At 43.1% G+C, this 27,755-nt stretch overlaps 1 protein-coding gene across 1 annotated transcript in view; it reads left to right on the top strand.

Annotated features, from left to right (window-relative positions):
• Positions 1–27,755, top strand: part of LOC138583120 (cholesterol transporter ABCA5-like) — a 3,134,767-nt gene that overhangs the window by 261,112 nt on the left and 2,845,900 nt on the right. Inside the window, exon 6 of the mRNA XM_069655080.1 lies at positions 19,788–20,017. Within this exon, the coding sequence (XP_069511181.1) occupies positions 19,788–20,017 (230 nt within the window). The remainder of the gene's footprint in view (positions 1–19,787; positions 20,018–27,755) is intronic.

The raw sequence follows: 27,755 nt of genomic DNA, 5'->3' as shown, positions 1-27,755 counted from the left end.
GTTTTGCATATTAAAATTGGAAACGCATTGCAAACAAATCCCCTAGATGTAGATAAATGCAAATTGTGCGAACAAAGGAAAACCCAAGACCGGAACATATATCCGGAAGATATATGAAGCCCATGTGAATAGAAGAAGTCCTGGCAAGGGAGTATAACAGGCAATCAGAACTGTTTTGACAATGCGATCTGGAAAAGGAGCCACCAGGACTAAAAAAGGGTTGTATGAACCAGATGTCCAAGAGAGATACAATTGCAAAGCCAAGACAAGGTTTTACGTCAACTTTGTTGTGAGCGAAGAAAGGCACAAGGAACGGTTAGAAGTGAATCTTCGGAGGATCAAGAATAATCCAGGGGAAGGGAGCCTTCCTCTGGAACAAGGACCCATATCCTTGCAGAACCTTTATGTTGAAAGCCAGTTTTCTTCTTTTTGTGAACACTTTCCCAAACCGTCCAAGGTTGGACATTTCCCTAGAGTTTAGTTTTAGTGTGTGGGTGAGAATAGAACTTTGGGCACAGGACAGTTTTTTATTTTTTTTTTTTTTAAATTTTGGACATTCTGATACCGACAAATCCTTAGTTTTCCGTTTAGGAAGGAAAGTTTCTCTAGGGCAGGGTCAGAGAGGCATTTTCCCAACCACTTTGATTTTCAATTTAACCAAAAACATGGCTAACTTGTGTCCGAGTTTCATTCCTGACTCCTTATAAACTTTTTCAGGAAAATCTTTCTGCAGCTTCACAAAATTCCGCAGCCGCTGAGACCCACCCCACCACCACCTCTGGTTCTGGTATGACGCCCTCCTGAACCAAGGAAGACTGAACCTCTGTCTCAAATAACGCGTCTGCTTGACCTGGGACATGTCCCTGCCGATAAGGGGTTGGTGGCTGTTTTATAAGAAGAGGAGGAGCCATTTTCCATCAATTTGAGCTTTTTGTGATCAGGTTTTCAATTTAATGTCTTACTTGGACATTCCAACACCATAATTGCCTGCATTTGAAGTGGCAGTTTTATCGGGAGCAAAAACCTTAAAAGCTCAATATCATTCCGGCCTTATCCTGTAAAAAAAAGAGGTTTTAGCAGCGGCGAGAAGGATGTGGGCCAAACCGCCCTTAGGTCTGCACCTGAACAAGAAAATAGATGCCAGATACAGACTCGGATCTTTCAAGGAGATCTCTGAATTTGAACAGTACATTCCGCAGGATGAGCTTGACCACTTTGAGATGGGGCTTTCAGATGCTAGGGTGCTGGCTCAGGACTTGCTGGAATGCACAGCCCATCATATTGAAAAACATCCGCAAGAGGCCTCATGATTAGTGTGGACGCATTTCGCCAGTCATGGCTCCATGCAATGAAGTTTTCTAAGGATGTCCAGGAGGAAGTTCTGGACCAGCCTTTTCAACGCAGCAAGCTTTTTCACAGCTTAGCGGACAAGGAGCTGACCAAGACAAAAGCGAGTACCTTAACGAGTTGCTCTCTGGTCTTACAAAACACTCTGTTACAAAGTCTTCTTTCCTACAAAGATCGGATTTTCACTCCAGATCCTTTGATGGATTTCATGGTTTTCAGGATCTGAAGTACCAACAACTACACCACTCCACCCTCTGCAACCGCCGTATACAACAAGGAACATCAGGTTGGGGATTTTTCTCCACTCTGCTTCATCTGCTTGTGGAGCTGCTTCCGCTTCCTCAGATAAGATCACCAAGTGATGGTCTGGAATGGTCGCATTAACCTCCAGTTGGTGGATGCATTTCTCTCCATCTTGAGGATTGGAGGACGATCACAATGGATACTTGGCCTTGTCTGTGGCTTCCAATGTCTGTCACCTTCCTCTCCTGCTTGTTCACCCATCATATCCCCCTCTTGCACAGAAGGGGTCTCCCTCTCTGCTTTATAAGTGTGATGAATCAGAGATGATGCCCCAGCAAAACCTGGCCTCGGCCCCTTCTCATGTGGCCAGGTAAAGGCAGACACTACCTGATCCTGACCTTGGGGATGGTGTTCATGCTGGAGGATCACATGAGAGGGGAAGCAAGTCAGGATGAATGGGAAAACCCCTATAATAATTTTCGTATAGACCCGACAATCCTAATGGCTTATTTTAAAAAATGAAACTAGAAAAAGGACATTTGAACATTGGGAACTTGAAATCCCACAATGCCCAAAGTACTGGGATGAAGAAGCGGGATGCAGAGGCACTAATCTGCAAGTTGCAGGTTAATGGGGTTAATGACCCACACCTGAGGGAGACTGAGACATAAAGGGCCCCCGCAGGTGCAAGGCATGGAGAGTAGCAGAGAGAGCAGTAGTGGGAGGTGGAGTGGTTGCTGTAACTCCATATTGCAGTTGAAGCTGAAGGAGAAGAGAGCCGCTGTCGTTTGCCGAACTCTGGGGGTGGCTATGCGAGTTAGGATCACCTGGGTGGAGGAGACTAGGGGCCTGGGGAGAGGACGTCCTTGGGTGAGACGCAGTGTCCCCTCATTGCCTTTTCACAATGAACCTTCAGTCCTTATTTAGGCAGGTTAAACACACATCAGTCGCCTCTTATTAATACAGGGGAAAGTCAGATCCATGATAAGACGAGAAAGATACAACTGGGAATCATACCCCCGTCCATTCAGCCTTTGCCTCTTTTCCACACACAAACTGCCCTACAATCATTTCCCTTTAAAACTGGGAGGAAGAAGAGGCAACCAGGAGTTATGCGCACTCCAATTCATTCACACCACTTTGGTACTGGGACGAGGAAGAAGACTGTGAAGGTATACCATTGGACTGGTCAGGCATGCCCCGCTAATAGATTCAACTATAATCAGGCAAAGGAATTACACCTGCAACCTGCTAAGGATCCGCAGGTGTATAAAATGAGAGACCAGCACATGCAGAGGAGAGACCCACCTGTAGAGGACAACGCAGCTGGCAGACGTGGAGCAGGCTGGAGAGGGGCAGGTGGAAAGGACGCTGTGTGTTGCAGAGGGATGAGAGACGCTGGGACCAGAGCAGGCCACAAGGGGCAAGTCGTCTGCATTCCCCACTGCCGTGGGTCCACAGACAGAGCGCTGGAACACTGATGGCTCCAGACTGCCATGGGCCGCAGCAACAGTGTTCAAAGGCAGCGAGCGCTGCATACCGGAGCTCCCGGATAGCTCAAGCGGTGCGAGGAGAAGCCAATCAGAAGAAAGAATGCGCGTGGGGGTGCTGCCATACACCAGTGAGTGTGAGAAATGGGAACACTTGTACCGGGGCTCTCCAGGGGCTCGAAAGGGGCATATGAAAATGCCAAATGAACTGAAACTTAGGTTAATATTGGTTGGAAACTGAATTGAGGAATTTTGAATACCGGAAAAGCTGCAAAGTAACTTTAAGATTGCAACAAGAATGATTGAATACCTAACTGAAGGAACGATATGACAAGTGTATGAAAATACGTCACGAATGAAAGCAAAGTTTTCAGCACTTATAAAGAAAGTGAAGCAAGTAATTAATACTCATGAATAGATTGAAAAGCAAGTGATGAACACTATTGTGCAATGTGAAAGTAAGGTGGTGGAAAAAGATTAACAACAAGGAGTGAATTGTGTGAAGTACACGTTGTGATGCAGTCAAGAAACTGCCATAAAGGTACAGCATTTAATGTTGACTTAGGACACCTGTTTAGAGAAAAACCTGTGTTGGCAAGAAACCCTGAAAGATTGCATTAGATAGAAGGTACGCTTAGAAGAAGCTGAAATAAGGGTGAGCACAGAGATACCAAAAGGTATGGAAAACATGTTGTGGTAAAACCAAGAGACAGTTTAAGAGAAACCGGATGAAGTGCAACTAGTGTTACAGGTGCATAACGTGAAACCAGAAGTTGATAGGAACGTGTAAGGGTTATCGGTTGTGTGACCTGTAATGGGTGGACCGTTTGGTCCGACAACTGCGCCTAAACCGAGTGACTCTCACTTGGAAAGATTCAAGGAAAGCCAAGATACCTTAGGCTGTATTGTATAACAAATGCATAAGGGATTCAATAAATGAACCATCTGTATGAATTACTATTGAAAAACCTGGACGGTTACAAAGTTGGACTGCAATTATTATTGAAGGCCAAGAGATTTTGAACTGATTGTAGATTTGAAGCTGGAAGAGCTGACTTCCAGGGGAAGGGAACCCTGAGATAACTGTATTGAACTCTAGGGGAAGGGAACCCCTAGATTTTTGGAACTGTATTGAACTCTTGGGGAAGGAACCCTGAGGCCTTTTTGGAACAGTTTTGAACTTGGGGAAGGGGAATCCCTAAAGCAAGCCAGGAGCTGAAATAAGCTCAGAACTTTTATTTTGAACACTGATTCTTTTGGTTGCTGACATCCCTACACATTGTATATCTTTAGTTGGTAGGGCATGTATAGGTTTTGGATACAGACAGACTTTTTTTTTTAGTTTTTTTTTTATTACTTGTATATAATCAAATAAGATTTTTACAAGAACTCAAAGAAAGTTCAGTTGCAGGGCAGAAAGATTTGCGAAAAGATCACAAAGGGGGACAAGAACAATGCTTCAACCAGTGGATGGTATACAAGAGTCAGATGCCAATGTTCGGTTTAGTTTTTTCCATTGCTAAATTCAAAAGTTTAGCAGACGCCGTGTGCCATCGTGTCTTGTCCCCAGTGATTAGGCGATTCCACCAGATTTCTTCATTGCCAGCAAACAAATTTACCGTCCGAGGGCTGAAAAAGGCAATCCTAGCTTGGTGGAGGGCTGGACAGAGCATTAGCAAATGCCTAGTAGATTCTATCTCTTCAGGATTTTTGCAGGGTCCTGTTCTGATTGCAAGAATTTCCTGCGTCGCCAGGACGTTAAGACAGGCTTTTAAAAAGATTCTCATCAGTGCTTTATTTGGATATCTTTTACAATATGCCATTGGTTCTTTCAGTTTATTGATAGTCATTGGGAGATGGGCTAGTAGTTTGTTGCGTGTTGCTTTTTCCGTAGTAAAGATCCAGTCGATTCATTCCAGTTTGGTTTTGATCCTAACAGGGTTATTCTTTAGATCTTCTTTACTACAGGAAATTTCCTGTAGTTTCGAATTTTGGTCCAGTGCCCACTTATTCATCGCATGGTTATTGCCTTTCTCAATCTCTTCTGCAATCATGCAATACATTTCTAGGCTCTCAGGATGGATGACTTTCCTGTATAGTTGTAAGGTGGAAATACAAGGCCAAGTTCCCGTCTTATCGGAGCTACAGCAGTGGAATTAGGTAGGCCCAACACAGATCTCCAGATGAAACCTTCGAGTTTGAGCCAAAGGCCCGGAGGAATAGACGGGGTAGCATCCATACCATATGTCAGCGAGAGAATAATCTTGGCCTGATTGGAGAGAGAATGTTCCATATTTTTGATCGACTGCTCTCAATTGTGCAGCTAATTTCTTTGCCTTCGACCACAAATCATTTTGCATGTTCCGGGCCCTCTTGGTGCTATCAAGTTGCACTCCGAGATACTTGAAAGTCTCTACCACTTCTATTTTTGTGTCATAGAGGAGCCAATTGAAAGTCTCCTTCTTTTTAGTTCCTGGTTTTTGGAGAATCATTATCTTTTTGATTTATTAATTTCCAGGTTGTTTTCGGTGGTGTAGGCTGTAAGGTTATCCAGTTGTCGTTGCAACCTGACCTGCGTCTGATCGAGTAATATCGGGTCGTCTGCGTATAAAAGTCTCAGGACGTTAGTATTACCTATTTTTGGCAGAAATTATCTGATTGTGGATTGGGTCTCTTTAAAGTCTCTGAGGAAAGATATGAACAGAGCAGGGGCCAAAGGACATCCATGCTTTACTCCCCGGAAGGTCGGTATGGAGTTCGAGATTAGACCTTGGTTGTTTAGACAGACTTTTATACTGGTGTTTCAGTGTAGGTTGATTATTGGATCCAAGATGCTCTCTCGGCATTTCCAGGTCCTAAGTTTGGACCATAATTTCTGTCTGTCCACTCTATCAAACGCTTGAGATAGATCGATGAAAGCTAGAAACATCCGAGGGGATCCAGTCAAGGCTCTGTCTTTAAGTAAGTTCAAGCACAGTATGTTGCCACTCGTGCTGGCATTTTTTTGGAATCGTGTTTGAAGGGAATCTGAACACCGTGCAGTGGCGGCCCATTTACGGAAATGGTTCAGAAGAATTGTAGCGAAGACCTTTCCAATAACATCCAGCAGGGCTATCAGCCTATAATTCAGAGGGTCATCTCTGGCTCCCTTTTTGAAGATCGGGACGTTCAAAGCTTTCGTCCATGAGTCCGGAATAGGTTTACTCTCTTGGCAAACTTCAAAGATTGAGCTAATAAGATTGGCCCACTCATCCGGATGTTGTTTGAGGTCGCAGTTCGCGAGCACATCTGGGCCCGGGGCTCTTGACGACTTCAGTTTCAGGATAGTTGATTTGATCTCAGCGATCTCTGTCTGGTCCACCCAGACTAGGTCCTTTTGTTGTCTGGTTTCATTAGCGCTGCCTTTTTGCTGGTTCAAACAGCTTCAGAAAATGAGCGGTCCATTTTCCTTCTGACACTGGATTGATCATCTGCGAATTTGGAAGTTTATTCGATTTGTTAATTAGTGACCAAAAGTCACTGGATTTTTTGTTTGCCAGAGCCTTCAGCATCTCTTCGGCGTCTGATTGATATAAGACACCTCTTGAGTTTCTCAGCCATTGTTTGTAGTTTCTTGTTTCAACCATAAGTTTTTCCCAAAGTATAGGTTGATTCAGTGTTGTTGCCTCTCTTTTTAGTTTTCTTATAGATCTACGTTTGCTGGCCAGATCTGAGTTGTATTCATGAGTGTGGTGATTGGTAAGATGGTTGTAAATCTTCCTAGGTTTTTTAAAAGGAAGAAGAAGAGGGATGTAACTCGATCTTGCCCTGTCCGTTCTCGATGTTGGGTCTGACATTAAGATGGAGAATTGGTCTGTAAGTTTGTGAACATCAGAGGCGATCAGACTTTTGAGTTGAACTTAATGACACAGCCTATCCTTAGTTTACTTAGATAGCGAAATCGAACCTTTGCATAGGGCAATTTAGGCCTGACATAAAGAAAAATAAACCACTTTATTCAGAAAAGTGAATCTGCTGTCTGTGTCTTACTTCATGATGCCTTCACACACACCATATTCTGATGGAGTGTGGTGCAGGAACGCTTCGGCATTTGCATGTGCCTGATTTAGGGCTTGACCACAACCCTAGCAACCATCAGGAATGCAGGGTAGCCACACAAAGGGTATTCTCCTCTCAGCAGCACTTGTATAGCATGAAAAAAAGAGGAGTAAAACTATGGTACCTTTGAGGTTGCCGTTTAACTCCATTGCACGATTTTTCCTTTTATAATGAATGCATTTCTTAGACTGCAGCACCACTTTTCTAGTTCAATTAAAGTTTAAGAAACCTTTCTTAAATTAGAAAAGTGGCAGTCTATTCAGAAATGCTTGCAATGCCACTGGAGCACATGTTTCCCCCATAACGTGTGATTTTTGCAGCTTTTGCTGTTGGAAAGCACATCTCCCCTCCAATATTTCCACCCACCTCAGAATGATGGTGCTGGAAACTGGAGGGGAGAAGGACTGCTTTCCACACACTTTTTTTCACAAGCTCAGAATCGGGCCCTGGATTGAGGAACAGGGGATCTTAAACCATCCTCAGGCAGGTTTCCGTAGGGTAACTAGCACATTTGACCAAAGACTGGAGCTGCTGTGTGAATAGTACGTTACCCTTAGTAAAATGCACATTTATACTGTTATCGACCTGCGAAACAGCCTTTGACACCATGCCAAGACCTAGTCTTTGGGATACACTCCTTAGTCTGAACATCCCTATTCCGCTGCTAAATGCCATCCAAAGCCACTACAGTGGGAATGAGGCAGTGGTAAGATGGAGACTGGATGGCAGCATTACATTGGCAGTCAGAATAGAGATGGGTGTACGCCAGGGGTGTGTTCTAGCACCAACATTGTTTTGTGCCTTTATCAATGGAGTGATCGAAACATTATTAGGTGTACGGCAGAGGCCCCAATGCTAGCCAAGGATAAAATACCATTACTCCTGTTTGCCAACAATGTTGTTTTCCTTTCTCTTACCCACGTTGGTCTAAAAATGGGCTTAGTGATTTTACTGAGTTCTGTGATTCAATTGGTTTGACAATCGATGTCTCGAAGACAAACTCCTTGAATTTTAGTAATACTAGGCAGAAGGACAAATTGCCCTTGAATCTTTAGCTAGGGAAAGGGCCACTAGAGCAGGTGGACCAGCATGAGTATTTAAGTCTGAAGGTTAAAGGGAATTGCAGGTGTGATGGATCAGTAGCTAAGGTGGCGGTCATGCTGGATAGGTACTGTGGCGCCTTGACGATGTTTACCACTGAGCATGGGAACAGGTCGGTTAGGGTATTTTTGAAAACCTATAAATCCCAGGCAAGGCAGGCAGCCTTATATGGTGCTGAACTATGGGTGAATATTGGATGGTCGAGTCTGTCAATAATTGAACATAATTATCTGAAGAATATTCTAGGAATACCTCCTAGCATGCCTAACTTTACGGTTTTCCTACAGACCAATATGCATCACATTGAGTCATTATGTGAGGATAAACCGATTTATTACTGGGCTAGGATTTGGTCCACTGAGACGTTGGGCAAATACAGAGAGGCCTTTAGTGACCTCATGCTGCAAGATGGCGGCAGATTGCTTCCCTGGCTTGCACATATCACAAAAGAACTTTGTGATATGGGGCTAAGGGAGTATTGAACTAGGTCTTCAAGTACGGATGCCACTAGCAATTTGGCTATACAAAATGAGTACAAAATTAAGATGGAAAGCGAAGTCCTAACTAAAGTAGGACAATAATCCAACTTTACTAAATATTGGGGCCTGAAGCAATCATTTGGGTATGATACTTACTTGGATTGCGTAAGGCCCAAACATATGAGGGAACCGTATAAAAAGTTATGATTGGTCACGTTGCCATTTGCGAGGCAATGCAACAAATGGAATTATAATGTTGCAGCAGCGTGTCCCTTTTGCTTAGATGTCATTGAAAGTCCTACCCATTTTGTTTTAATTTGTCCCCAGTACCTGGATCTTAAGAAAATATTTTTGAAACCGTTATTTAGAGTGTGGAATGTCAGAACTACGTTGGAGGCAATGTTACTTTGCACCCTGTTCACTAATACTCTGGCAGTCCACTCCTCATCTAATTATCTTGAGCGGTCATGGCAGAGAAGGCAGGCTAAGGTAGCAAAGTTGACCCGCCATAAGCATCCTTGAAAGTAAAGGTATGCATTGTGAGACAGGCATGGTATCAAGAGAGATACTGACTCAAAAGTAACATATTGAAAACCTTTAATGGCAAACTTTGTGGGGTTGGAACGCTAAGAGGATTGGTCCCTCAACTAATGCTTCTAAGGGCTGTTGGTGTCCATAAGTCCAAAACCAAAATTTGCTTGTGTCCAGACCTATGCTTGCCCTCACTCTGTACACCACGGCTGGTTTCAATTAGTCTTACGCATAGGTGTAGTTCTGCCAGTTCAAAGTAGTTCAATTCAGCAGGGTTGCCCTTGGAGCCTTCCACGTAGGGCTCTCGCAGCAAGTCAATAAAGTTGTGTCTCTGGGTCTCTTGGGCTGCCCTTCCCCAAGCTTTGATCCTTCCAGTTTCAACCACAAAGACACAGTTGCTGTTAGGCCTCTCAGGCTTCCCTTTCCCAAGTTTAAGCCTCTTTTCACAAAGTTTAATAATGTCTTTAGGGGGCCTTTGAAGGTTCCCTTCCCTAGGCCTAGGCACCGCTTTACACAGTTCAACAAACAAACAGAAGTTCCTCTCTTCAGGATGTACCTTTCACTTTACATTTCTTTCATGGGGGTAGTACCAGAGACTTTTGAGAACGCTGGGTTCTTGGCTCCTCTCAGGCACGACCACTCTGACCTATCCCCTCTCCTCATTCTCGGGCACTTATTCTTCTGTGCCTCTTCATCTCTGTCCTTTTCCTCTTTACTGTGCTTCCAGCACACCTTCTTTTTATTATTTTTTTATTTATGTATTTACAGGTATTTACAATATAAACAGAATAACAATTGAACACAAAACATCAAAATATTCATATAATGAGAAAATAGAGGAGAGAGAAAAAAAATAAACACACCATTTGAGAAAAGATCATTAAATCTCCCCCGAATTTTATCATAAAGAGACAATTTACATTTCAATTTATAAATCAATTTTTCAATCCTTGATAGCCTGTGCATTTCTTCTATCCAATCATCGTATGAAGGAGAAATCCTGCTTTTCCAGCCCCGAAGTATCAAGCGTTTCGCTAGAATGGCACCCCTAAAAATAATTTTTTGTGGGCTGAGCAGAGATCACCAATCTCAGTCATCTCCTAATATCATTGTCGTGAAGTTTAAATTGGGACCCCCACCGGAAATTTGAATACAAGCATCAGAAACTTCAGACCAGAAGCCAGAAACTCTGACACAACTCCACAACATATGTTCCAAGGAGCCAACTGCATGTATACAACCCCAACAGTCATCACTATCTATCATTCCTCTATTTTTTTGCTTTTCTGGACACCAATAAACACGGTTAAGAATTGTGAGTTGTCGTGTTCTTTCGCCCAGGTTCAGAGAACATAATGAAACATTTCTACAGTCAGGTGCAATCTCTGAGCCAATCCTCGTACTACAAACATTCCGCAGCGCATCCTTACCACGATAATTCGACAAAATCAACCTGTACACCCTACTCTCCAAAAAAGATACCAAGATACCAATCAGGCGAAAAAATGGTTTTGGTGTAGTCCCTGATCTTAGGATTCAACCAAATAGAAGACCTTTAACATCTGAAAGCATCCTTACCCAAAAGCGTCAACAGCTCACTCCAAGCAGTGCGCGAAGATGTTGTAACTAATGATCTGCATCCTCGATCTTTAGTATTAGTAGTCAATAAAGCCTTCTGCCCTATAGGACCAAAGGCATTAGATTCCGCCAGAGCCCAGTGATCTGGTTCTGCACTCAAAAAGGGAATGAATGTATGTGAAGAAAAGGCCAAATGATAAGCTTTAACACTTGGTACTCCCAGTCCACCCTCACAAACCGAAGTTGCAGTTTCCAAATGCTAAGTCTTGGGGGTTTCTTATCCCACAAAAATTCCTGAATGAGGCGGTCCAAATCTTTCCAGTATCGATTACTGATTTTCAAAGGGAGCATACTTGTTACAAAATTTACTTTGGGAGCCAAATTCATCTTAAGGTCGTTAACCCTAACCCATAATGACAGATTAAGAAGTGACCACCTATCACGATTCATTCTGCATTCCCGACTGATCCACACATATTCTCATCAACAACATCCAAAATCGAGGGTGTTAACGAAATGCCTAAATACCGCAATCGCACATCACACCATTTAAATCCCAGTCCAGTCACCAAGGATTTATCACAGCGAAAAGAAAGAGGCAGAACCTCGGATTTTAACCAGTTCACCTTGGAGGATGTGCAAAACTCCATCAAAATTTGCATCAAACATGGGAGAGATTCATCCAAATTTCTTAGAACCAACAAAATATCGTCCGCATAAAAACCATGTTTTCTGTGTGATACCCCAACAGCCCACTCCGTCCAAACCAGGGTCATTCTTCAGAGAAATGGCCAACGGTTCAATTGGTAGAATAAACAAAAGCGGGGAAAAAGGGCATCCCTGACGAGTGCCCCTTTCCAAAACAAAGCTTTCCGATTTGATTCCATTTGTATTAACATCAGCCGTAGGTTTGGAGTATAAAAGTTTAATCCATGAAATGAACTCCACCCCAAGATTCATTTCCTTCAAAACTGAAAACAAATAATCCCAATTAAGCCTATCAAACGCTTTTTCAGTGTAGAGGGAGAAGACAGCAGCATCACAATCTATCTCATTAGCTTTCTCTGTAGTTTGGAACAATTGTCGAATATTACTGGGCGTGCGTCTATTCTTCATAAAACCAGATTGTTCCACACCAATTAATTTGGGAAGAAATGTTTCTAATCGCAAAGCCAAAATTTTAGCCAAAATGTTATTGTCAGTATTGATGAGACTGATAGGGCGGTAGTTTGCCGGATAGTTGCTGTCTTTCCCCTTCTTTAAAAACACAGAGATAGAGGCATGTCTGGTGCTATCAGGTAACGCCCTAGCCGATTTACTAGCAACGAACATATCCTTCAAGAGTTCGAGAGCAGAATCAGGAAGAATTTTATAGAATTCACAAGGAAGTCCGTCGGGACCGGGTGATTTACCAATGTTCAATCTAGAAATTGCATTTTTCACTTCGACTGTAAGGTCCGCAGCAAGAAGTTGACATTCCGCATCCTTAATTTTGGGAAGCTGAAGATTACCAAAAAAATCCTTCCCAACACCAGAAATATCTACCTCATTACGGTATAAATGCAAATAGAAGTCACGGAAAACCAGATTAATTTTTTGTGGATCGAATGTAATCTTACCATCTGTATCCATGGTGGAAGCAATTGCGGCCTCCGACATTCTCTTTTTCAGTCTATATGCGAGCCACCTATCGCATTTCTCACCCTTTTCAAAGTAAGTACAATGAGAATAAAATAAACTACGTTCCGCTCTCAACGATAAAATATAATTCATTTCCTTTTTAAGTTTCTTCAAGTGTGTCAATTTCACTGAATTTGACGGGTCAATCATCAAATCTCTGGATATTTCACTAATTTTCAGTTCAAGTGCCATTCTTGATCTCTCCTCTTTTTTCTTTTTACCACTCGATAACCCTAAGCATATCCCATAAACACTTCAAAGCTTCCCATGTGTTACATATACTAACCACTTCAGAGCGGTTCTCCACAATAAAGAATTTAGCCTCAGATGTAATCTTCTCCAAAATATCATCGTCCATCAAAATGGAAGTATTCAGTTTCCAAGAAAAGGATCTGCGACACTGGTATTGCACTCTGATACACCTTTCTGACATGACTCCTATCTATCAATGGTTCAATAATAGTATTAAAATCTCCTCCAAGAAGGATGTTAGGAGAGTTTAAATCCAAAAGTGTCTGGGCTACAATTCTAAAAATAGAGCTATTGTCTACCGTCGGAGCGTATATATTACAAAGAGTCATCAGCTCCCCCTGAATCTCAACCAATAATGCGATCATTCTTCCTTCCTTATCAGCACATTCTCTCAAGATTTTAATAGGGAACTTTTTGCGCATTAGAATGGCTACTCCCCTAGATCTCGATGAGAAAGAAGAGCCAAATGCTAAACCAACCCATTCTTTCTCAAGTTTTGAGAGTTCATCGGACAGAATATGAGTTTCTTGTATAAAGTAAATATCTGCTTTCATATCATTTAGAACTGTAAACACTTTTTTCTTTTTGAGGGAATGATTTACACCATTGACATTCCAATATACAACACAAAAGTCCACATTAATCTTACTGGCCGGTTTCAAGGCCATCATGTCCCAATCAAAGTTAAAAACAAAAATAAAAAACAAGAAAAAAACAAAGTTAAAAAACTAATAACAGAACGATCATAACCATGAAGACTATTCGGCCTAGTGAATGTAGGAAAAACCACAAGGGAGAAGTGTCTAGGACCTCTCCCGAATCCTAAATGAACTCATAATTTGAAAAAAACATAACAATAAAGCTCCTAAACACAGAATTTTTACTAAAAATCCATAGCTAAGGTTGAAAATAGTAGGAAGTAACATATGAACGCCAAATTACCATATATCTACGTGAGAAGCTATCCCCTCAAACCCCCGCATAATGAAAACATTCAAAAGCAAGATCAAACCCCGGTCAAGTAATATTTGAAGAATTAATACAGGAGAGGACTCAACAGAAAGTATAAACCATGACCAAATGAAATAATCACTCTGTGCACACAGAAATTAGCATATGTTCCATGTCCACATTATCAAATAAATGCAATGTCAGATTACTTTAAGAATCCACAAATAGATTGTACTGACAAAGTTAAAGAAACAGGTTTCATACTCATCCTATAAACAAATTATGGGACACTTAAAGAAGCTGAGAGGTTGTGACGGAGTGAGACTCTACAGAATAAATGAGTAGTAATATACATAGACATTAGGCATTCAGGAAGACCAGGAAGCCACAGATGTATGGACTTTCCTCTAATGTATATACTCTGTTTGGGTTGCCTAGGAGACGCCTCGTGAGGAGGGGAATGCGGAGGACGAGGTGTTGCCGTGGGCTTACTGAGGAGGAGAAGGACGACGGTTGAGAGGTCGCCGACGAAATGAAGGGGAGAGAAGAGATGGAGAAAAGAAAAGTGTAAATGAAACTGACGAGGCGATTCTCCACGAGCGGCACAGACGTTGCTTCGAGGCATTAAAGGCCGGCTGACAACGGAAGGTGAAATTGACGAGGCGATTCTCCGCGGGCTGCAGAGACGTGGCTTCGCGACTTTCAAAGTTGGCTGACAAGGAATGGTGAAATTGACGAAGTGATTCACGACGAGCCGAGATAAAGTAGCTGCAGGCTGCCGGGTCTTAGATTCCCAATTTCCAAGATACAAAGCTGCCGGAGGTGAGTGAGAGAGAAAAAGGGAGAGAGAGAATGCTGCGTGTTAAACGTGAAGGAAGGAGAGGATTCGAGCGACTGTTGCCGCAGGATGACTGTTAAAGTTAGCGCCGTTGCGCATTTAGTGAAGATCTCACAGATGTCGAGTGAGATCTCCAGGGCAGATTGAAGTTAAGAAATAAGCGCCGTTGCGCCAGCATTAATTTCAAAAGAAAAGGATAAAGAGACAGTGCGACAGAGAAGGGGGATACTGACCGAAAGAAAAAGGTTGCACAAGTCTTAATCAACATTACGGAGAGAAGGCGAAGTCAAGCAGGGCAAAGTAAAGGTCGAGAGAGTTACTGATAAGAAAGAGAGAGAGAGAGGAAATGTGGAGCGCTGTAAGAGGCAATAGCACCCATACCTGAAGACCAAGCTTTGGCAGTGAAAGTAATGAAAGAGCTACTCCCAAACTGTTCAGCTTCATGGGCTAATACAGGAAGATTCCAGCCAAAGAGTACATGTAATGTGACAATACAAAAAATTATCACTGGCAGCAACTAAGAGACCTATGCTAACTAGAGTTCTGAAACCACAAGGGAGTTAAGAAAGAGAACGGAGGAAGAGATATAGGCAGCTCACTGAGAGATGGCATTAGGAAACAAGAAGAAAGAGAACTGAAAGAAAAGAGACATTAAGTCATAGTCTTAAAGAGTTCAAAGGAAAAGAAGTTGGAAACATACATCCACAGACTCTTACCTGAATCTAAAGTGGCCACTTGTTCCTGCTGAAGTGCATCCAGTTCAAGAAAAGACGTATCCTTTTCAATCTATAAAAGAAAGAAAACGTTAAAAAATTAAATAAAAGAAAGGATTAACGTTGTAATCCACAACCTACGTATTGGCTCTGAGTCTCATTCATGTTTTAAAACAATAGTGTGACAGAGGTATTGACAAGAGCCAATGAAAACAATGAAAAAGCGAGAAGGCAAGAAGACAGATCAGAAAATGAAACCACATTAAAGTATAGATAATACAAACATGCATATAACCCTATTCCTTGCCACCGATATCGAGTCTATGTTTAATATTCAGTCAGAACTTAAAGCACAACACGTTTGTTCAAAATTCAAACATTGCAATTCTCATTAGCAGGTCCGTCTACCATAAAGTTAACAAGTTCATCCAAAATAAAAATCGAAACAATCCTGGTCACCAAAATATCCACATGCTTGGACCTTGTTCTGGAGTATTAATTATAAAGAGGACCGATTGAGGGCTGCAGCCAGCAAGGAGGAATGTTAGCAAGCATCAGAACCGTCCCGCTTTAGCCATCTAGGAAGCGGGTAATAACATAGAAGAACAGGAGCTGTTTGTATACAGGTGGTGAAGACAGCACATTGATCTGATAGAAACTACTCGAGTGCAGGCATATAATTTAGGCTACAATTCGAAAAGGTGTTAGAGGTCCAGGCAAGGATGCGGAAAGGGCAGGCTCTCAATATATTATGCAGCTTTCCATTGGCGCATTCTAATTCAACTGGAGGAATTGTCAGGGTAGGGAGTAGTCTGTTCTAATGGAAGAGTGCTAGGTTAGAAGACTAGAGGCTCCTTTGAACACAATTCTCCTCGCCAGATAATGGTGCCTTCCAGGTTGGGTCTTTCATAGTGGCTACACGCCAAACAATTCTAGTCGCAAGCTTCTCTCATCTTTCGCCAACATTACTTAGAAATAATTACAGCGTGCAAGCCGTGTAGCACGTACAGTTAATGGTCCTTAAATAAGGTCAATTGCATTTCTAAAATGATAAAGAGCAAACATAAACGCTGCATTCTCGAAGCTCAACCAGAAAGCGATACAATCTGTTCGCATGAAAGCAGATCCATACCATTAAAGCCAGGCAATTTCCAAACGATCCCTTCAGCATATTGAATCCAACCCTGTAAAGTCGCATTTTCCAGAAGTCCCCAGCTTGTTTGATACGCTGCGTTTCAGCATCACAACGGGTCCACTGCGACTCCGTTCCTTGACGTAGTGATGTATAGAGTTCTGGTCAGCTGATCGCAGTCATTCAGGGTCCTTTACTCAAAAAAGTCTTCATAGTACGTGAGGAAAACCGGATAAAGAAGCCATAGAAGGTAGGATTCGGCGTTCTTTTTGACGTAAGATGCAACGATGACTACATGGAAAACATTCCAATGTGTGAATTTGAAAGCAAACAGATGATTTTCATCAGCACCATTTTAAATTATATAAAGGATTTAACTGCTGATATGCTTGACCATTGCCACTGATGCCAGTTTTTTGTTATCTTATGTTATGAAACTAATAAAATATATTAAAAAAAATGTCTAAACAAAATATAATAAACAACTTTAAAGGTGTAAAAAACACAATTTGAACCGAGGCAGTGAGGGGAGGCAAGACAAAAAATAATTGATTGGAGGCAGTCAGAGCATTCAGATATGAATCTCTCTCTTGTGTTGCTCCAGCCAGTGCATGGCTTGCATAGGATCAGGAGTGCTCTTTTTCCCCATCTGGCAGCACCATAGTGAAAACATTATTTTTGTTTAAAAAAGCCTTCAAATGAAGTTGTCTAGCCAAATTTTTAGCACCCTGAAATGATTTCCTCAACATTAAGATCTCACTGGGATAATCTGGGTAAACAAAAATTGGTTTACCTTTAAAGTTGGCATATCCTTTCAGTCTGGCAGCTGACATCAAGCTCTCTTTTGATTTCTGATTTTGAAAGCTCACAAGGATGTGTCTTGCTTTAGTTCCCACACCTTTACCAATTATGTAGCCATTGTCAATGTTCATGGGAGAGATCAAATCACTATCAAAGCTGTCCTTGAAAACTTGAATGGCTAAAGATGCTGCATCTTCCTTACCAGCAGAGTCCTCCACATCAACCAGTCTGATGTTTGTAGCCCTCAGCCTCATTTCCAGCCCCAGACGTATTTCTTTTTCTTTCTGTAAATCTGTCTTCAAGTTGTTGTAAGCTTGAAAGCTGCCCGCAATTTCAGTACTCATAGATGATGAGGATTTTTCTAAAGCAGTCACTCTGCCATCCAGTTGACCTGTTTTTGAATTGACATCAGATAAAGTAAGCTTGAGTTCAGACATCCTGGGCCACCTGGAGGAGGATTTTGTAGATATCCTGGATGCTCTGGGTGTAATCCATTTCCCCAACCTGCTTAGGTTTCTTTGAAGCAGGGTTTTCAGCCTCAGCAATCTTCTTTTTTGAGTTCATAATGTCTTGAAAATGTCTTCAGGGAGAGGTCCAGGAGCAGTTGAGCTAAGCTGCTACTCCATAGCCTGCCTGCCTTTTTCTATCGTGCACACTTGCACCTTCTTTCCACCTTTCCGTGCTTCTTGCACACTATTACTTTTCAACTTTGATTGCCTTTTGCACACTTCTCTTTGATTTTCGCTGTGCTCTCTTGCAACTTCATTTTCTCACTTAGGTGCCTCTTCCACTCTCTGGATTTACTTCGGGTCAGTTATCCGGCTTCCTCCGCTCTGTTTCTTTACTGTCTTTCTCAGTTTCGTGTCACTTGCGCCCACTCTTGGTGGTTTCCGCGCCACCAGCGCACTTGCTCTGTCTCTCTTTATTTCCGCGCCTCTAGCACCCTTTTCTGTTACTCCGCTCTCCTTTTCTTACCACTTTTCATCTTTCGCTTACTTTGCTTTCATTTTGTTTACTTCACATTGCTTTTCCTGCTTTCACTCACTGGGCTGTTCACCTTTCTCAACGCTTCTGCTCCCTCTCCAGCCACCTGCATGCTACTGAGTTTCTTTCTGGCTTACAAAACTCACCATTAGAAGCGCAGCGCTGGCAATCAGGTAAAGGGGTTCTTGGATCGAGGTCAGTGTCTCACCACCTGACAATTGGACAACCCTGGGACCGGCACACATCCCTGTGGAACGAGCACTGGTCTGAACAAGGCCACCAGCCTGCCTTCCATCCTGCTCTGGCTTCCTGGAGACACTGCTCCCTCGCCACACTGCAGCCCCTTTTACACACCAGGCCAGCATCTCGGCATCCCGCACCCTCTGGGCTCCTCTTCCTGCAGCCTTCTGCTCCTTAGCTCCACTGATCCATCAGCATACCCAGCACGCTCTCTGACTCTGGCAGAACCACCCTTTTTATATTGTAGGTGGTAGTCAATTGAAGTCAAGTGTGCACAATTGGGGAAATGTGCTTGACCTTGCATGACTGTATTAGTGGGATAAATCAAAGGTGTTAGATGTTAGGCCTCCCTATGCTATATATATATATGGGTAATCTTCATTGCTCCCGATTGCCTCTTCCTCTTTCCAGTACTTATTGGAAATGGTTAGGGGGAGATGGGGTGAGAGTGGAAATACCCCATGAAGACTGAGGGAGGGTGGGTTGCTGGGCAATTAGGAAGGGGGGAGTACCATGTCTCCCCCTTGGGTATTCTCCTCCCACTCCCCTGTGACTCTCGACGGAGGTGATCCTTCTCGCTTGTCCACCGCAAGGGTTGGGATCCAAAAGCGATGGCCCTTCCCTGGCCACCTGAATGGACAATCCTGGGGGAGTAGGTGGGAGCATGTAAATGTTTCTAGTAATACCGGCCATTATATTATACTTACATGTTGGATAAAAATCAAACTTCATAGTAAATTGCCTAATGTAAAAGAACTGACTGATTAATTCATGGTTTCAACTACTTATTGTGTTTCAAGCTGATGCAGTGGTATTATTTGCAGTTGTGTACCAACAGAATTTGTTTTTAAATTGAGCATGGTAGCTTAGTTTTAGTATTCCGTGAGTTGTTGTTATTGATAGTGTTATTGATGGTCAGGATTTTGCCAATGTTTGATGTGAATTGAATAGCTTTGCAGAGGATGTCTACTAATTGGATTAAAAAAAAATGTAATGAGCTTAGAATGATGTGTTGCTTTTATTGTATTTTTTTACTGAAATAAAGCTTTGTTTGTCATTATTGAACTTTTTCTTTGCGGTCTTGGGCCTGCACAAGAACATGACTATTCCCTAGACAGCATGTGGGAAGCTTCCATTTAATGTCTTCTATTTGGTAAATGTATTGAAATGCTAAGGGTGAGGTGAATCTGGTTGCGATAAAGAATGGGAGCTTTCCTTTAAATATTTTCATCATTGACAGTAGTGGATGTTTGCAAATTGCAAAGCACACCAACAAATATATGCAAATGTTACGAAGCAATACATACACATGTTTTCTTTCTCCTGCAGTTGAAAACAAATTATTCTGTCTGGGATGAACTAAAATCAACTAAAGTAATTCTTATGGGCGAGCCTGCAGTGATGGAGATTGATACTTTTCCACGGGCCATCATTTTAATTTATCTAGTGATGGCGTTTTCCCCATTTGGATATTATGTAGCGGCCCATGTTGTAGCAGAAAAGGAAAAGAAATTGAAGGAATTTTTAAAAATAATGGGGCTTCATGACACTGCCTTCTGGTATGTATGCATGTTTCCATTTTGTGTATGTTATTAAAACGGAGCGTGGTAATTACCTGTGTATGACTGCATCATAGTCCCAATGTATATTATACATTGGAAGATTATTTTGGCTTTACTAATTTACAGAAAAGTATGTTTTTTAAATTAAACATTCCTTATTGGTGTTTGGGGACGTAACATGCATTCAAAATTATGCACAAATAATGGAGGCACTCTTCACTGATCCCACTCAAAACATGAACATTTAATTTGCCATCTAACAGTTCATGCATATGTGTTTCACTTGAAAATGTGATTTTAAAAATGCAGAAAAATGACTATCTGCATAAGATGCAGTAATATAAGTGTGGCACATGTATCCACACTGTTGCAGGAAATGCAAAAGAAGTGGTCACACAAAAACAGTCCCAAAATGGCAAATGCTCTTACTGCTGTGTCATCGCAGATGGTTATGAATTCACAATAACCTGATATGTTGTCATAGGAGGGCAACATGGAATTGTTGCTGTGTCCCTGGGATTCCTGGGAGTTGAGGCCAGCAGAGAGGGCATGGCTTCTGGTTCTAATGTGCTGCTCCCGGACAATGTAGAATCCAAGAGCTTAACAATTTCAAAGAGCCTTGGCTCTCCAGGCTGTCAAATGTGAATAAAAAAGGGATATAGGGGCCATACCCACATACAATTGTAGGTTGAAGGGTTTAAACCATGGTGTGCTTCCTCCTCAGCGTTCTGCGCTGACATCATAGAAGACTTCAGATTGACTCTTGTTGTTTTTCAGATGTCTCTTAAAACCCCTTGTCGAAAAGATAGCCCTGCAGTTGATAGCTAGGTATCTGTAATTCTATATAGAGTATTGTAATGCTGAAGGGTATGGTAGCCCCACTGGTGCAAAATGGTACACATATTGGGGAATTCCAAATCAAAGTCTGCTTGTCATTACAAAAATAAAAAAAGGCGGGGCAGAAAAATAGGACAGAGGGGTTACAAGAATAGCAAATCTCTACATTTGTACCTTCAGTGGAAAGGTGGAGCCTCTGAAGGCTCTACCTTTCCACTGACTTAAAAGCAGGAGGAGCAGGGAATCTTTAAACAATTATATGTTCTCTGTCCCAAATATTATGACCACAGTTTTATATCAGTTTGTTTTTCAGCTTGTGCTGTGCTTTAAAGGGGTAGTTCTGAAGGTTGTGGCAGACATCCCTCGAGACAGAATGATTAATTTACCACGGGGTGTGTAAGATATATTTCACAAAATGTATGCTTCTTACATCGGGTGGGCCCACCGATATAACACCCCCTCCTTACATAGACCCAAAACTCAAATTTATTTAAATATAACTAAAGGTTTATTCAAGATTAAGGTCGTATCATGGGGTATGCCGTAAATAACCACTCTGACTCCAATGTGTCATTCCAAGGTTGTTTATTAACAATAATACAGTGGTAGTATGTTCTACATAAAAGGTTAGGGCCTAACGGGTTATTGGGTAAGTTTGACGCTATGGCCGTTCCTCTCCGGATACCTCCCACTGGTCTACCCCCTATCTAGCCAAGGCGTCCTTTACAAGGGTTAGTACTACCACCAGGCAACACCCATCTCTGTTTCCATCTGGTGCTGCAGTGTTTTTCCTGAGCCGTTGGCTGACTTAACTGCCTAGGAGCCTTCTGGCTCTCACTTTCCTAACCCTGTTTATTTTTTTCGTAGGGAGTTCGGGATGGTGCCCCTTTTCCCCCTTGAACCAACTGCTCAACGTGCACGCACAGTTTCACCTGGCTTCCGTCTACTCTTGTCTTCCAAGATGTTATCTTCCACTCCACTCTTCTCTCCCTCTGCTCTTACACCCCTTCACTATTGCCATTACCACCAAGCTCTTACCACTACTCCTACTCCACTACCCCTTTTCGCTACTACAGCCTCTCTACTACTCCCACCACTTCTCTAGTACTACTACTTCTCCTCTCTGTAGTCTCAATTCCACCCTCCGATACCACTGCTTCCGCCTTTTACCACCTTTCACGACCACCACTACTCCCAACCGTACTACCACTTTCAACTGCTACAACTACCCCCTCCTACTCTACTCCTTCTACACTCACTCTTCAATCCCATGCACAAACACTCCATAGAACCCCCTCTCCAGTCACCTCCACACCCCTTCCATGCTCTCCTCCTCTGGCCTCTCAGACATCCTCCTCCTCCTGTCCTCACCGAACTAAATCCACACTAAACTTCGAAACTCCTCCTTAAATGCCTACTCCAGGACTGGCCAACTTACTGTACCAGCACTTACCTTGCTCCAAGGGGTGTGACTGGAGAGGGCTGATAAGTGTTGGTAAGCCCCCTTTCCATCCATGCTGTGTTACTGCGGTTCTAGCATGGGGCCTGTAGTAGTTACTAGGACCAGTTATTCCTTCAGGCCTTCTGTTACACTCATTTATAAATGTCTTCCCTGGTGGGTTAGTGGGGTTGGTAGTTGCTATGGCCTTGGCCTTCCTGAAGGCCTTTACTTACAAATACTCCCTGATTGGCTAGTGGGTTATTGGGGTGGTTGTGAGGGCCTTTCTGTAAGCCTTCTCCCCTTAAAAGGACTCCCTGGTGATTTAGTGGGTGTCTTGAACAATATGGTGCTTGTAGTGGCCTCCATTTATTATTTCACTCATCCATGGTGGTTTAGTGAATGTCTCCAGCGAATGTGGGCTCCGGCTGGGTTGTCTGCCTGAGCTGCGCTCTCTTGTCCTCGCCAGTGTTACGCCCACTGCTTCCCACGGGTGGCCGTTGCTCTGGGTCGGCATGTGCGGTCCGGTCACTCCTCTCCTTGTCGCGGCGTCGGCGCTGCCCTACTTCTCATTGTGCCGCTGTCCACTGTGTCCACCATGGCGGCCCGCCCCGCAGCCGGCTTCTATGCTGCGGTGCCTGGCCACAGCATAGTCCTGCTCTCTCCATTGCCCCATTGCAGCTCTCCCACCTGCATCAAAACAGATAAGCAGGAGTATGGGAGGGGGTCCATGCTCTGTTCTGGTATCAGTACGGGGTGGGGGATGGGCTCCCTCCTCCCCCTTGACAGGGCCTGGAGACAGACCCCATCGGCGGACACGCATGCCCACACACACACACGCCCACACACGCACAGGGGCACACACACACACACACACGCACACACAGACGCAGGGACATGGACACACACACGGACACACACACACACACACCGAGTAGAAAAACAAGACTCTGAGATAGTGTGCACAACATTGGTTTACCCACCTAAAGAGAATAAGAGAATATTTCTTGATTGTATTGAATAAATACAGTGACGCCCTCCCCTTTCACGTCACATATGAATCCCCCTGTGCAGCTTCAGAACAAGGGGAAGGGGGATTCCACATAGAGTGTATATTTGCCATTCTTTGAATAAGTATTGCAAGTACAATGTTTGTTTGTTTATATTCGTATATTTATGGAAGAGGTAACAACTTTGTTTCATATAAAGAAGCTGTGTTATCACCTAGCATAGGGTGTGGACTTTCCTTTGTGGGGGCTTTGCGGAAACACTGTACTTAAAAAGCAGCCTGCATCACCTCCTGAAACTTTAAGCCTGGTTGCTCATCCATACTACCAAATTGAGAGCCTTGCCCCTACCCTCTCGGGTCTTTACAGTGTACAATTAAAGAGGGTATTCCCACAATCACAATTCCCACAATCACAATGCAATTGATCTCACATGTTTACATGGTACGGATGCTAAGGTATGCTAATTTCCCTTTTGAAACCTATATTCAACAATAAATTGTGTGTTCATTTTCTTTAAAATATGAATTATGTTCTGTGCCAGAAGGAGTAGGACTAAGATGTGACATGCTCAAGGATGTTTATTTAAACAATAAGAAAACGCCTGTCTAGCCATACTGCTATGAGGGAAATTCCCTGCCTAACAAACTAAAACTAATGGTGCTCGTCAAATGTCCAAAACAAATGGTCTTTAGTCCAAACCCTACTTACTATATGGCCCCACCAATTAGAAAAACGTAACAAAAATATAGTCCAGAACAATGGCCTCTATCCTTGGGTTGTGCTCAGCCCAACTACTGGAAAAGTTATTCAATATTTCACAATGCGGTTTCCAGACTTTTGAATGGCCAGTCTTAAATCTTAATACACTTGAGCAACGTTTCCTTCTTTTCGTGGAAAAAGGGTCTCCTTAATACAATGCCATCGTTTCTGACTTGGATTTTAGGTATTGTTCCTTTTTTGGGTTAGAGCATGTGAACCCTGTCATCTCTGTTCCCAGTCTTGCTTGGTATGTTTCATATTTCCATGGATGCCCATAGCCCTTTTGTCCTCAAATAGGCCGGCTTTAGCAGTGCCTCTGTTTGGTTTCTGCCTGTAAGGGCTTTCATGGCTCCTGTAACCTTTTTGACTTCCCCAGCCTTAGATATCAGTAGCTCTGTTTTCCTGGGTTCCCCAAAGCCATTTGTCCTTTGGTCGGATTACTTTCGCGGGCCTTGGTTTGACATATGCCGATATCGAGCATTAGGGTTTTCGTGGCTCCCGTAACCCCTTTTGCTTCCACAGCCTTGGAAACAAATATTTGCCCCTCTCAGCGGCATTACTTCTTCAGGAGCATTTGTTTCCCTTCCTCGACAGCTGATGCACTTCGCTTGCTGAGATTAGGGATTCGCTCTCTCTGCTGCAGTCTATTAATGGGCCCTAGGCCCTCCACGGCTTCCGCTTGGTCACGCAAGCAGTTGAGACGGTCTCTTCACTGTCTCAGTCTCTCACTTGGCTTTGTTGCTGTCCAGGATGCTAGCCCTCTGGCAACTGTCTAGATTTCAGGTCGCTCCCCATGCTACTGCCGCCTTCTGTCAAGTGTGGCTCTGTAACTCCAGGACGTTCACCTGTCGGAGGCTCGCATCTGCGTAAGATTCTCTCTTCCATTCCAAGTTCCTCATTGTTTTAAGTACGTCATCACAAACAAAAGCTGTGTCATTCCTCTTCGACTGTGGAGTTCTGGCGAGATCCAGCCTTGCCTGAAAAAGCGAAAGAAATTGAAGAAATGCAACTACCAGGAGATTCCAAACAGAAGTAACAATTGTCTTTCTGATTCCCATGTAGGCAGATTCTAGACAGGGAGTTCCTTATAGGAATTATAGTCCTTGTCCCCAAGAGGGAAGTCTCTCCCAGTGCGGTGCCACTTTCCCATACACCTAGTGAGTGTCTTGCTTAGCGGGCTCACCTCCCTAAACTCAAAGGGGGTGGCTCCCCTTTGGGGAGAAGGGGCGAATAGTCCAGATTCATCACATACCCCTCCCGTTAAGCAAGTGGCTCCCCCCTGAATGGGAAGTGGGAAACGGCTGAAAAAGTCCACATTGTCTTTTTCTTTCTCTTTTTTATGTTCCACCAAGAAACAAAATGGTTGAAGATCTAAAAACCATCTTGTTACTCGGGCGTTGGAATATTTCCTTAGACTCATCCAGGTCAGGGGAGAGTGGTCTGTCACAAGTTGGAATCTTCTTAGTGTCTGATATCAACGTAGGCTTACGATTGCCCATTTGATGGGCTAGGCTTCCAGCTCAGTAGTTGCATATGATTGCTGTCTTGGGAACAACTTCCGACTTGTATGCAAGAGGGGGTGCTCCATGCCACCATGCTCTTGTGACAATACAGCTCCACCTGACCTTAGAGCCATTGGTCTGAAGGATGAATTCATGGTTAAAGTCTGGCATTTTCAAGAAGACAGAATATTTGTTTTAAACCTTCAAAGCTTTGTTGATCTTCTTTTCCCCAGACAAGTTTTTGTGGTTGAGCGTTCTTTAATTTGTCTGTAAAATTGGCAGCCAAGGTCAAATAATTAGGTAAAAACCGTTGGTAATCCGGTTAACCTTAGGAAAGCTTGATGGTCTCGCTATGTTTTAGAGACAGGTGTTGGTTGTACCGCTTTGACTTTCTCAGTAGGTCTGAGGTATATTCAGTACATTTCCCACAAAGTAGACCACCAAACTTGAATACCATTGACGCCACTTCGTCCAGCATATTTACCGTGGGATTACAAGTGGTGGTAGGGCCGTGTTAATCCTCATTTTCGAAGTCCATAGGACTCCATGGGGCTTTCGGCAGAATTACTGTCTGTGGTAATGCCACCTGGGAAAGTACAGCCGATTTTTGCCAATTTCTCGGGGTAAGGTGGCGGTCAATCCTCCAACTACCACAGGACTTGTAGTGCGGTGTGTGCAGTAATGTGGCAATACTTCAGCATTAACGGAATTACAGATGTTTTTACCTGCACCGTAATACTTATGAGGCCAGTTTGTCATTGGGGCTCGTTACAATTCATTTGACAATTGAATATGATAATGCCTTTGAAATAGTGAAGGAACAGGCACTTTTATTCCATATGACAGAACACCCCCCCTTTAAATATATAGCAATGTTCTTTTCTTATTACAGAAAATCTTCCTTACTCCCCTTAATATTGTTTGATATTCTGCCCTAAAGGCCATTATATTATTTGCCTAGCCAAGATGCGAAATTGAGCTTTAGTGGTTTTCTTTGCAAAATGGGTTTTCTGAATCATCTTGTCGCAATGAAAGGTTATCACAAAACCATTGCTTTTGGAGCTTGCCTGCAAAATGTTCCTGGTGAGTGTGTGCAATCTCAGTTTATAGGGTATCTCCATATCTTTCATTAGGTGCTGTCCATTGCATAAGGCATTGTCTAACATATTTTGTATTCAAGCATCCCTGTTCCTCATAGTTGAATCATATGTGCTACATTCAAAAGAAGTAGCACCGCTTTTTTTTGCATCAGTTTGCGTTGAGGAATAGTTTACGGTCCATTTTACTTACAGGTGTCAACCCTGTATGATGGAATATTCACAGCAAAGTCTTCTAATATGCCAAATAGGTGTGCAAGATGCACATTAAACACTAAGGAATGGACTAAGGAATAACTGCACATGTTAATGCAACTTTGCATGAATTTGTCTCTTTCCGGTTTTAGTTTTGGCTTTTGGATAGTACTGTAAGCGCGGCCAGTTAGCTAAACAATTTGTCATGAGAAACGAAGATGGTAGAAAGATGCCCACACATCGGTATACTAGTCCCGATGGTAAAAAACACCCACGACCTGCCCCTCTCTGCTCTTCTCCATTCTATCTCATTTAGCTAGGTCTGTGCTCTCTGAGCAGCCTTTTGAAAGGTAATGGCTTAATTGTATCTATAAACCAGCTCCTGCGAAAGCCAAAACGTTGGATTTGCCAATGCTTGTTAAGTGCTGGTGTTAGTAGCGACGCCAGAGCCGCTGCTGCTATGCAGACGCAGAGGATCTTGTCATTGATAGTAACCAAATATGCTGATAAATCAAATATGACCAACGATACACTTCCTCCCTCTCAACCATCTGCAAGTCATCGCAAAAGCAAGGTAATGTGCGTTACTTTTGACTAGGAGATTGGATAGAGAATAGACAGTTGTGATCGTCCAAAAAGACTTAAGGTGAGCTACTGCCACCATGTCCATGGGCCTCATTACGACCCAGGCGGTAAGGGGTTTACGGCAGCGTTAACAGCGCCGACCCTTACCGCCTGAGTACGAGGTCCCTTAGCGCCATGGCGCTTTTAACACCTGCTTTTAGCAGGTGTTAAAATCCATGGCGCTAAGGGACCATGGAGTTAATTACGCCACCGTAATTTACGGTGGCGTAATTAACGCCTTCCCCACTCCCATTATGCCCTATGGGGCAAAAA

Source organism: Ambystoma mexicanum, chromosome 3q, assembly GCF_040938575.1.
Source record: "Ambystoma mexicanum isolate Mex_15411 chromosome 3q, UKY_AmexF1_1, whole genome shotgun sequence".
In the NCBI taxonomy this organism is placed as follows: Eukaryota; Metazoa; Chordata; class Amphibia; order Caudata; family Ambystomatidae; genus Ambystoma; species Ambystoma mexicanum.
This window is presented reverse-complemented; position numbering and strand designations above follow the sequence as displayed.